The sequence below is a fragment of the Chrysemys picta genome, chromosome 7 (genome assembly GCF_011386835.1).
Source record: "Chrysemys picta bellii isolate R12L10 chromosome 7, ASM1138683v2, whole genome shotgun sequence".
In the NCBI taxonomy this organism is placed as follows: Eukaryota; Metazoa; Chordata; order Testudines; family Emydidae; genus Chrysemys; species Chrysemys picta.
The window spans coordinates 11,147,176-11,159,176 of record NC_088797.1 but is presented as its reverse complement, the minus strand read 5'-3'; the positions used below and the strand labels follow the sequence as shown (position 1 = coordinate 11,159,176).

Here is a 12,001-nt window from a genome sequence, read left to right as displayed (position 1 = left end):
TGACCCCAGAAGTTCAACCACCACCCTATGCAGAAGTTACACAAAGTATCTGTTAAAGAAAACAAATCACAGCCTTCCAACCTCATGTCCGAGGCCCTTATTCAGGAAAGCATCCCTATCACAGTCATGGGGCTCACTGCATCTCTGTCTCCTTTCTGATTTCTCTGAGTATGTCCCCTCAGGTGTTCAGCAGCTATGGAAAGGGTGCTCCCCTCTTTCCCTAATTGGGTAGGATGTGTTACTAAGACAGACCCCATGGGTGAAATATATATCCCTATACATAGTACAGAAACACCACATTAGTGACGGTATTAAGGACTATTGAAAAGCACCATGTAGTTATGATAGGGAAAAGGAATAGGGATTTGTCACCATCCCGGTTCAGGAAAGCACTTAAACACATACTTAATTTTAACTTGACCTCAATGAAGGTACTTCTGAGTACTTCAGGCTCTGTGACTCCAGTGCTTGGAAGACTCCGAGTATGTCAATTCAGCAACTAGACACCTGTGGCTGGCCCCTGCCAGCTGACTTGGGCTCGGGAGGCTTGAGCCGTTTCACTGCTGTGTAGACGTCTGGGCTTGGGCTGGAGCCTGGGCTCTAGGACCCTGCAAGTTGGGAGGGTCCCAGAGCTCGGGCCCCAGCTTGAGCTTGGAAGTCAACACCGCAGCGAAACATCCCTGCGGCCTGAGTCCTGCCAACCCGAATCAGCTGGCATGGGCCAGCCGTGGGTTTTTCTTTGCTGTGTACCCTTAGGGAATATCATAAATTCAAAGACAGAAGACCATGTCCCATTTGAAACGAAGCAGAGACTTCATGGTTCCAGAGTTTCTGCTTAATGATCAGAGAATCGTTTTTAGGTGGATGCTCTAGATAATTTTATTCATTTTCTTCAAACCATTTATGATTTTGGAGACCTCTATCATATCCCCCCCCCCCCCTTAGCCATCTCTTTTCTAAGCTGAACAGTCCCAGTCTTTTTAATCTCTCCTCATATGGAAGCTGTTCTATACCCCTAATCATTTTTTGTTGCCCTTCTCTGTACTTTTTTCAATTCCAATATATATTTTTGAGATGGAGCGACCAGAACTGCATTCAATATTCAAGGTGCGCACATACCATGGATTTATATAGTGGTATTATATTTTCTGTCATATCTATCTATCCCTTTTCTAATGGTTCCTAATATTCTGTTAGCTTTTTTGACTGCTACCGCACATTGAGCAGGTGTTTTCAGAGAACTATCCATGATGAATCCAAGATCTCTTTCTTGAGTGGTAACAGCTAATGTAGACCCCATCATTTTGTATGTATAGCTGGGATTATGTTTTCCAATATGCATTAGTTTGCATTTATCAAAATTTAATATCATCAGCAATTTTGTCGCTCTGTCACTCTATCACAGGTTTGTGAGATCTCTCTGTAACTCTTTGCAGTCAGCTTTGGACTTAAGAGCTCTGTGTAAGCTCTAAAGCTTGTTTCTGTCATTAACAGAAGTTGGTCCAATAAAAAAATATAACCTCACCCACATTTTCTTTCAAAGATCTTGAAATCAAATAAATTAAATATGAATTATAGGTCTCTAAAAATTGTGGGAAAATCTCACTATCTGCTCTGCAGTGTCACTCTTATCCACAGGGCAGATTTCAGTTGCATAATCTGCACTTGATCCCTGCACAAATTCACATAGTCATCCACAGAAGCCCTGCACATGCTGAGTGAGTGCATGTCCAAGTCAGAGACCCACAATGAGAGATCCAGTACATCCGTCTTTAAACACTGGCATTAGAGTGGTTCTATTTTCCTACTTGATTTGATGTTCCATCCCCTTAACTCCATTATAACATAATAAAAGACAATAAATATAACAACTTGCAACTGGTAAATGCTAATCACTTTTTGGGGTAATTATCCATTCAGGGACAGAATATTTGATCCAGATTCATTGTGCCAGTTAATTCAGTGTCGTGGACTCTAGAGTATCTTTCACGAAACTGTGAAATATACATATAGCTAACTGCTTACATGATTTTCCTAGTTAGGCAGATCTTTCATATGCTATCGTTATATAGATATGCAATGTTTAATATACATAGTTAGATGCACACAAAAATGATATAGCTGGAAATATACTCCAAACATATTTTATATTTCATCGTCTCAATATCAGGTAACATTGCCTAATGAGAGCAAGGAGCCACGTTCCAATTGTTGCAGCTACTAAATCTAAAACATTTAAATTGAACCGTGAAATTGCAAACATGCCCTTTTTTCCAAATACCAACATATTCCCCATACCTTTTTAAGGGAGTGTCTTTTTTGTTGTGTGTTTGTACAGCCCCTAGCACAGTGGGGTCCTGGTCCATGACTGCGGCTAGTAGGTGCAATTGCAGGATAAATACTGCAATTGCAGTATAAATAACAACAGAGGACGTGACTTGACCACATTTAATGCTGAATGTAAGAGTTTTGCACTGTCAGATTCATTTCATTGTGACTTACATTTAAAATGTATTTGTATTCTGCTTAAATATGCTAAGAATTATCCTGAGGGACCATAGTAAAATGTAGTCATGTTTATTTGTAATTGCTACAAAATGGTTTACAAAATTGTTAGTGTCTTTTATTATGCCCTGCTACTGAAGCACTTGCTTGTTAATTAGAGAAATTTCAGCTGTCATAGCTGGCAATTATAGCTTCTGTATCACTGTCTGTTATGAATAGTCAATGAGAACTGATTAATATGCATGAGTAGCAGTATATAGCGTGTGCACAGTACAGCAGCTTGACTAAAGCAGTAGAGGGAGTGTTGTGTACTGTGAGTGAAGGAGGGAAAGCACTCCAGAAACAGGCAGAGTTGCTTTCCAACATTCAGTGTAATACCAATGTGAATAGTTTCAGTCCAGCTGACTCACCTAGGATATCTGTGTGCATACTTGTTAACAAATATTTCTGTGGCTGTGCTGGTGCATAAGGAAGACTTTCTCTGACACTTAATTAAATATGGGATGCAGTCTGTGCACTCTACAGAAGCAAGAAGAGCAGTACAAATTACTGTATGAAGTTTGTCAGGTAATATCATTGGATTTCATTTCTAAGACCAAATGTTCTCATCTAGCCTAGTGACTATTGTTGTTGTTATTGTCGGAAAAAAAGAATGGAGAGAGGGCTGGTACTAGTGGAAATTAAAGGGTTTGTCACTTTTTTTTTTATGCCTGTGTGATTTTGACTCCGTTTTTATGATGTGCCTTCCCAACGGTGCTTGTGGAAGATCAAATATTTAAAGTCAGATTGGTACACAATCAAACTTGCTTCAAGTCTTCGTGTCACAAACCAGTGTGCCAGAGTCATTTTCTCCAGCATATGTTAAGTAAAATGTCTCAAGAAGGGTCATAGCTTGGTCATGCACTCTTTGAACAAGTTAAGAAAGACATGTGCGATGATTGATGCTTAGAGAGGTTTTGTCTCTTTTTACAAATAGTTACAAGATACTTATTTTCTGTGGAACACATGTATTTACTTCTGACTTCAGCTTTTAAAGTAACTGTTCATACCAGTACTTTAAATCAAGTTTATGTTTAACTCTGGCAGTTTCTGCTTCCCTGTGTGTTGAAATGTATCAACTGGCAGAAAACCAGAAGTATGGCTCTAAATTTCTTTCAAAATTATTTTTCATATAACATTTCAGATGAGGTTAAGAACATTGATGATGTATTCACCCCTATTTTAAAATAAGTGCATCTTTTCATTTCCCTACTCAGAGTTTTGTCAGTATTGTATATATGTCTGAAATATGCTACTTTGACTGCCCAACTAAAATGTTCTTTGGGTTGGAAGTGCAGGTTTGCATTGTGTAAAATATTGGAAGGGTACAGTAGTGGATATTTACTTATTTTAGACCTCGAAAACAAAAATATGAAAATACCCTGTAATTTTTTTAACATCTGAAAAATGTGACTTTTTGATACTATGCCAAAATTGCATCAAATACTTAAGTACTTGGAAATTTTAATTATAGGAATTTTCAGTTAACAACGCATTTTAAGAACATGCAACAATCACAAACCACCACATAAACAGTATAGAATCAGTTGACGTATAAGGTGTCATTTTCTACACTCACCAGCAGAGGGTGTTGAGTATCATTACAAAAGCAGTACAGAGCAAAATCATGTGGCCTTTGTTATGGTGCTACCTAGATTTGATCACAAGATATATTGATGTCCTTCACAACATAGTGAATAAACTGTGTCCTGTATGTTCTGCAAGCAGGGAACTAACACCGTTTTTATCTAATTCTGTGTCACCCCCATAAGGACAGTGTTGCTTTATGGAAAAAATACTTTGTTAAAACAAATAGAACATGTTTACTGTCATTTTTATTTATCCCAACTCACTCCCCCTTATTAAGCTGCTGCTATGCAGGTCACAATGGGAAAAATTTTCAGGCAAGATAACAAGATTTCTTGAACATCATTCCCCATTGAGAACTAGCTTCTGACGGTGCCTACAACAGCAGGCTTGATGTTGATATTGTTTGTGTGAACCCTTCTGTTAAGATCAGGCGGTGTCTGTCGTAATAGTTAGCCCACAGTGTCGCCAAGTTTTCACGCAGTCTGGATTTGATGACTATCAATGCATTGCATAGTCAGAAGTGCAACAAGCAGAACAAACTGAGACGGCAGCATAATAGGAATATTTTTAACTGTTTATGCAGCTTGCAACACATTGTATGAGATCAGGAAGAGACAGAGTCTTTGCAACATACTGACATCATTTACCAGAGACAGGTCCCCTTTCTGCAATCACTTAAGGCACATGCTTAAGTTTAGTCACAGGGAGCCGTCCCGGTTGATGTCAGTCAGACTACTTGCATGCCTAATGTTAAGCATGAACCTAGGTGTTTGCAGGATCTGGAGCCCAAGTGCTAAATTAGGGAACGAGCCTGCTAGGGTACAGAGGCCCTGTTTCAGCAAGGCATTTAAACATGTCCCATTGCTGCCATGCTTAGCTTTAAGCATATGCTTAAATGCTTTGCTGAACCAGGACCCGAATGCCCTCAACTTCTATAGGTTGTTCAGCATTCTGCAGAATTAGGTCCTTCAACGTACTAGGCTTCTATTTTATTTATATAAGGAAGCAGTAATCATGTGTTTATACATGTTATTGTACATAATTAATTTAGAGACCAAAAGATTTTGCTACTATGTTTTTATTTTAAGACAAGACCATCAGGTTTTTTTATGCATGTTATTTTGTTATACCCTGACAAAAGCACATTTCCTACATTTTCTAGGACAGTGAGGTTAACTTTATTTAGCAAGATATTGGTTATTTTTACTGATCTCTGATAATCAGTCAGCCAGATTTAGCAGCTAGTGAGCCATGCAGAATCATTTTAATTTAAAATAAAATGTAAACACTTTATAATAATAATATGGCTCTTGCCGTAGCTTTTTTACTTTATAACATTCATGTAAGTCTAATATAATGAAGCTATGCTTTTGCTACTTACATTGAAACTAAAGGAAACACGCTTTTTAAAAAAGCCTGTCTGATAAAGTTTGCATAATTCAGTTTTATGAAATACTAAGTATTAGCATAAGTAAATCCCCTTCACCTTATTTTTGAAGAGTTCAGCACTGTGGCACGCAGGAATTCAGAAAACACTTGCAGAATTAATAATAGTACATAACTGCACTTTCTCTATTAGACCAAGAGCTTTAATATGGCTGGGAAATTAATGCTTCAATAAATTACAATTCCAGAAGGTCCAGTACGTCTGGCTCTGTAAGTCCTCATAACAGGGAAAACAAAGAGGATCAAATATACCAGGGCTCAGGCTTTATCCCTTCCTTATCCACAGATAATTCAAAGAGATCCTCTTCATTAAGGGCTTTGGCACATTGCCTACAATTTCTTTTTGGGCCGCTGTGAGCTTAATGATGCAGAACAATGGTCTTCCCTCTTGTTGAACACATACCTTATTGTACCTTTAATCACATAATAAAAAGCAAATTAAGACACCTAGTCATTAAAGTGCATTGTGGATGTTGTGCATATCAATGCGTTGTGTTATGAATTTAAAGGGGACTGTGGCAATTTAAAATCTCAATGATCTAGAATGGCAGTTGTCGCTGGAGGCAGCTAAGCTTGTAGTAAGCAACCAGTACTTGATTCTTCCTAGTCCTCTAATACCCATAACAACAACTTGTGATCAGTCCACCTAAATCCTGGCACTTCCAAAGTAGGTCTACACCTGCAATGATTTCATTATCATGTGCAGCATCTGAGATAAAGAATTATCTTCTATTTGATGTTGTCTTCCTAGTTGAATGATGTTTTTCAATGCTATCATGGGGTGGGGGGGAGGGGAGAGCTTTATGCTATGGGGTATAATCTGAAAACTCTTTTTCAGACCGTATTTCTCACTCAACACCTTCAGCTCCCCTTAGAGCTAATGGTGAGATAAAACACTAAGCAAACACTGCTGAAGAAACATTATAGAAGTACATCGTCTGGGGTGGATCTTTTTATATTTCTTAGGGTTACCATACGTCTGGATTTTCCCGGACATGTCCGGCTTTTTAGGCCTCAAATCCCTGTCTGGGGGGAAATCCCAAAAAGCCGAACATGTCCAGGGAGGGGCCGGCGCCGCTGGGTGCTGGGCAGGGGGTGCTCGGCCGGGGGCTGGCCCGGGGGTGCGGGGCTGGCGGGGCCGGGCCAGGGGTGCGGGGCCAGGGACCGGGCCGGGCGGTTCGGGGCCGGGGGTGCTGGGCCAGGGGCCGGCAGTGCTGGGCCAGGGCCGGGGCCGGACCGGGGCCCGGGCCAGTGGTGCTCGGCCGGGGGCCAGCCCGGGGCCGGCAGCCCAGGAGCCGAGCCAGGCTGGGACCAGGGCCGGCCGCCGGAGGGAGCCGCTCGGTTGGGGGGGCCAGACTGGGCCGCGCCTCCTCCCCCCACCCCCCACCCCCAGCTTACCTGCTGCCTGCTTCAGGCTTCCCGCGAATCAAATGTTCGCAGGAAGCAGGGGAGAGGGCGGAGTTGGGGCGGGGACTTTGGGGAAGGGGTGGAGTTGGGGCGGGGCATGGGCGTGGCTGGGGGCGGGGCCGGGGCCCTGTGGAGTGTCCTCTTTTTGGACACTCAAAATATGGTAACCCTATATTTCTAACCTGACATTAAAAGACTAAGGCCCCAGTTGAGGAAAGCACTTAAGTACATGCATAACTTTAAGCACATTCTTAAGTCCTATTAACTTCAATGGGATTAAAGTACTTGTTGAAGTGCTTTCGTGAATAGGGGCTAAATGTTTTAGGGCTAGGAATACCCAGCCTTTCAGCTCTAAGTCACAGGTTTAAATCCGACCTAGGTGGCAGAGGCTGAAAGCTCTTCCCGGGTGATTAGCTGTTCCCACTATGATTCTGTGTGATAAGTTGTTTGTTCCATGTGGAATGCGTTGGTGGAGCTCACTCCAATGCCTGAAAGGGACAGGTGTCCATATCACACAAGCCACTCCCAGCTGAGAGATCCAGGGTTGAATGAGCCTAGAGACTGTTCTCTTCGTCTCACCAATCTGGGATGTCCCTCTGGAGCAGGGCTGAGATACAGTACATTGGCAGGGTGCAAGCTTGCATTGCCACTGCGTTATTGTATTTGATCTGGGGTCAAAAGATTTCCGCTACCATGGATGTGGAGCCGGCATCTTTCACAAGCACTGAAGTTCCCATATATATAAATAATTGACATAATGACCTTTTTGCGTCTGAATAAATCAAACAGAAAGCTCCGTTCTTGGCCTCATACGCCACTGATAGAAATAAAAACCATTGAACTCAAATTGGATTTGTGCTTTAAACTAGAATTAGCTGCTAAATGGGCAGTGCTATGTAAACACTAAGGTCAATGTACAAATTCCCGTGACAATGGGAAAATCACAGTGATAAGGAACTAACTATTGCTATATTTTATTGGCAACTTCCAACGACAAGCAGTGAAAAGTCACTTCCTTCTCCATGCTTAAAATACAAAACAGTTATGCGAAGTAGTTATAAAGAAATAAAATATTCAGACAAATGTCTTTTTTCCATTAGAATCCCACATAGTCTCATATACTTGTAGTTGCTACAATGAGACAAGTTTAAGTAATGAGCTATGAAGAAAGACCCTGATTCAGGTAAACACTTAAGCCTGTGCTTAAGTCAAACTGACTTCAAGCTTAAAGTCAAAGCCACGCTTACACTTTCTGAATAGTGATGCTTCCCTAAATTGGGGCCCAAATGCGGATTGATAAAGTAAGTATATAAACATCAAAACTTTTTTTAAAAAAAGAATGTAAAAGGTTGATTAGGGGAACATAGAAAACTGCCTCTAATTGTATTCTGAGTGTACCCTAGCATTTAATTAGGCAGACACAATATGCGATTAGGCTAGATTTCAGTAGTTTTCAAAGTTTAGGTTCAAATTGATGTGCTAACCATATTAAACTGACCTACTTGAAATATGTTCCCTGATCAAAAAATTATCCTGATCAGACACGGTACATACAAATTTCAATTGAGATTCAGAACTAAGAGTAGTGTTGAAGTTAATGGTAGTTAAGTGACAGAATATAAACTTGACCTCAATAACAATGGTGAACCTATCACACTTACTTCAAAGTAGGCGTGTGTTTGCTTAAACAAGATGTTAATTCCCAGGGCTTTGTTCTAGGCAGTTTTCTACTGCTGAATTAGTTCAGCTGGAGGGGAGAAAAAAAAAAAGAAAAACTTCGCTTGACAGACTGGAGACCCGTAATCTTCAGAAAACTGCCCTTTAATGATTGTGGCGCCTGTCTGTGGCTCAGAAGTCCCCTTTCTTAATTAGACATTTACCAGAAACTGGCAATTGAAATTTTCCTCTTCACTTGACGATGAATAATGCAATGCCTCTGTTAGAATCTCTGTGGAAAATACTCTTTATTCCATGCTGGAGGAATATTTTGGTTGTTAAAGCAACATAAACAAGAAGCACTATGAAATAAACCAAATGCCTTATGGTCACTTGTGACACAAATGGATAACGTGACCTATTGTGTAGCTGAACTATCTTATTGTAGTGCTTTCCCCCTTTACTTCAAATACCAAAAAATGCTGACCCAGGCACGGCTTTCTTTGGACAGTTGGGTTTGGTGGTTTTTTTTAAATGATCAATGATTGAAATGACGGGTTTTGCAGTGCTTTACACTTATACATCTGTTTAATGCTACCAAGCAGGTGGCGAGGAGTTGCAAGGGACGAGGCACTAGGGACAATCACTCAGTGCTTTACTGTCACATGACAGCCATGGGCAGGCAAAAAGGAAACATATGGAACCATGAAAAAGTGCAGGTTTAATAATTGTGTTTCGTTGCGTTCATTAATAATGAAATGAAAGGTCATGGTTCGCTTTCAGTAGCACGAGAGAACATTGGTATATACATTGGTATATACTGGGATTGACTCAGTGGAAGGCTAGTTGGGTAAATGCAAATAAGAGGGTCCCCATTCAGACTCTCTGAACTGGTTAGCCAGTCAAGGATTGTGAAAGGGAAAGGGGGACTGGAAAATATACACGTCCATTAAATGGCACTACAGCCTACTGTAAACACTATTTTGGAAAACAAGCCTCCATGCTGATGCAATATTTGTTGAGCTAAACAACAAGAAGTCATCTGTTATTTGATCAACAAAAAGCTATTAGAGCAATGTTTTCTCACCAGTCTGAGAGAAATGCTGATGCTCTAGTGGAATGTTTGAGGGACCAGGGTCCAAATTCTCCATTTGCTTAAAACTCCTTCACTGTTCTCAAACTGGTTTCATTGGAGTTTCTCTGGATTTTCACTGGGGTGAAAACTTACCTGTGTTGAGTAGTACCTTACTTCTCAAATGGTCTCAAATGGTCTCATTGGGAATACTGGAGAGGTCATGTGCTGCATAGCATGAGTGACACAAACAGAATTTGGCCTTTGACTGGTTGACTTTGATGGACTTGTGCCCACTCATACCAGTGGTGAGTTAGATCCTACGTGTCATACAATGTTATCTCAGAAGAACTGAATGCTCATACATCAGATGCTTACTGTGTGGATTTTGCTGACAGTCAGAAAGTCATTCAGAGTTTGACAAATTTACTGCCACACAACCCAGTAGTCTTTGCTCTTTGTACTGGGCGTAGCTGTGCCCATATGATTGTCATAAATTGCAAGCCCTAAAAATAGGCGGGGGAGAGAAAGGGGTATTTCCCTTCCCCACACTGCAAGTTACAGTTCACCAAAATGAAGTTACTTTTTCTAATTAACATAGCAGATGTCATGAAATGCTGAAAAATAATAAGTGCAGCATAGAGTGAAAGGACAGAATGAGGCAGTACCAGGTGTCTTATTTGGAATCATAGCATCAGTAGGGTCTAAGACCATTGGTTTGTTGTTGTTATTAACCGGAAAGCAGCAAACTATACGAGAGTCCAAAGTGGCTACCCTATAGACATAGGGCGACTAGATGTCCAATTTTCGACCCAAAGACCCTTCCTGCACTCTGAATTCCTCAGCCCCAGCACGGAGCCCCCTCCTGCACCCCAAATCCCCAGCCCCACCGCAGAGCCCGCACCCCCAGCTGGAGGTGACAGAGTGACAGCTGAGGAAGGAGAATGTGGCGCATTAGAATGGGCAGAGAGGAAGCATGGTCGTATGCTCAAAGCACTCCACCGTGTCTCCCGAGTTCAATTGTCAGCTTCAACAGACCCCCTGTGTCACCTTGGGCAAGTTGCTTCATCTCTATGCCTTGATTCCTCATCTCTAGAGGACTCCCTTTGTCTATTGGACTGTAAGCTGTTCAGGGCACGGACTCGCTACCCCTTTGTGTTTGCACTGCAGCTAGCACAATGGCAGGCCAGTCTCAGTTGGGGGTTCCAGGTGCTACTGAAATAGAAATAGTAATAAGAACTGGTCTACACACAAACTTGCACTGGTGTAGCTAAAGGTTAAACAAATTTATCCAGAGCAGTGGGACTGTGTGTGTGGATGCTCTTACATTGGTTTCGCTTGCCCCTGGATTTATCTAGCTGTTTTGCTAAATCGGTGCCACCTTACACCCTTACTTTAACTGCTAAAACTTCAGCCGTTATTTACTATTATTGCAATAAAGTTGTGCCAGCGAGACAAAAAGAAGAGATGGCTCAGGAGAGACACCATTGACTCAGACACCTCCCTTCGTAATGATCCTTTGTTACAGGACTCCGTGTTTCAAAGCTACTCCTGTTATAAGGCTCCAGTCTTCTAACTATACCTAGTAAAGTCATTTATAAAATCCCCTTCATAAAAAGCACCTTACACACAATTCTTGCCTCTTGCACTGTGTAGTTGGGACGGAGCAGTGCATTACACCATAACATCACTGGAAATGCATGCTGCAAAAGATTACTTTACCAGGCCTATCATCTGCAGCACACATGGCCAGCTCTTCTGGAGAGTTAAAGAAATTGGGTTAATTGCCATTGCTAAATTCTGTTAGTGAGCAATTCATGCTAATTTATGGCTGCCATTTGTATCTCACACATAAATATAATTGATTGGCTTCTTCTAGGTCATGCTCATTAAAATGATAGAAAGATTCATTAAAGCTAAGGGCCTGTAAGCTTATATCTATGTTTTATATGGACCAGTCAATTATTAACTTATTAAGCAGATACTTAATAAGGTTGATAGAATATGCAGTTGTTTTCTTCTCCCATTTCACATGATAAACATGCTACATAAAAACAAAAGGTCTGAGAATCAGTAGTTTGAAAAGCACTCATATTTGAGCAGTCTGACACCAATCCTGAGCCTGAGAATACCACCAAAAATGTATCATTTCCAATATGCTATGACAATCCTTATGCTGTATTGTTACTAGTTAACACATCTAAATATCAACAGAGTTAAGCTTTCTCCCAAGTTTTTCCTGTTGGAAGCGAAATATTTTAGAGAACAAATGGACTCTGTTTTAAG

The 12,001-nt window shown here is 41.0% G+C and overlaps 1 protein-coding gene across 7 annotated transcripts in view; it reads left to right on the top strand.

Moving 5' to 3' along the window:
* PDZRN3 (PDZ domain containing ring finger 3) overlaps nt 1-12,001 on the top strand; it is a 202,848-nt gene that overhangs the window by 154,304 nt on the left and 36,543 nt on the right. Inside the window, exon 1 of one of the 7 annotated variants that reach the window (XM_005309107.5) lies at nt 2,793-3,072. The exons of the other annotated variants lie outside the window; for them this stretch is intronic. Coding sequence (XP_005309164.2) covers nt 3,004-3,072 — 69 coding nt within the window. The 5' untranslated portion in view covers nt 2,793-3,003. Of the gene's footprint in view, nt 1-2,792; nt 3,073-12,001 lie in introns of those variants that run through there. 7 annotated transcript variants of the gene reach the window in all.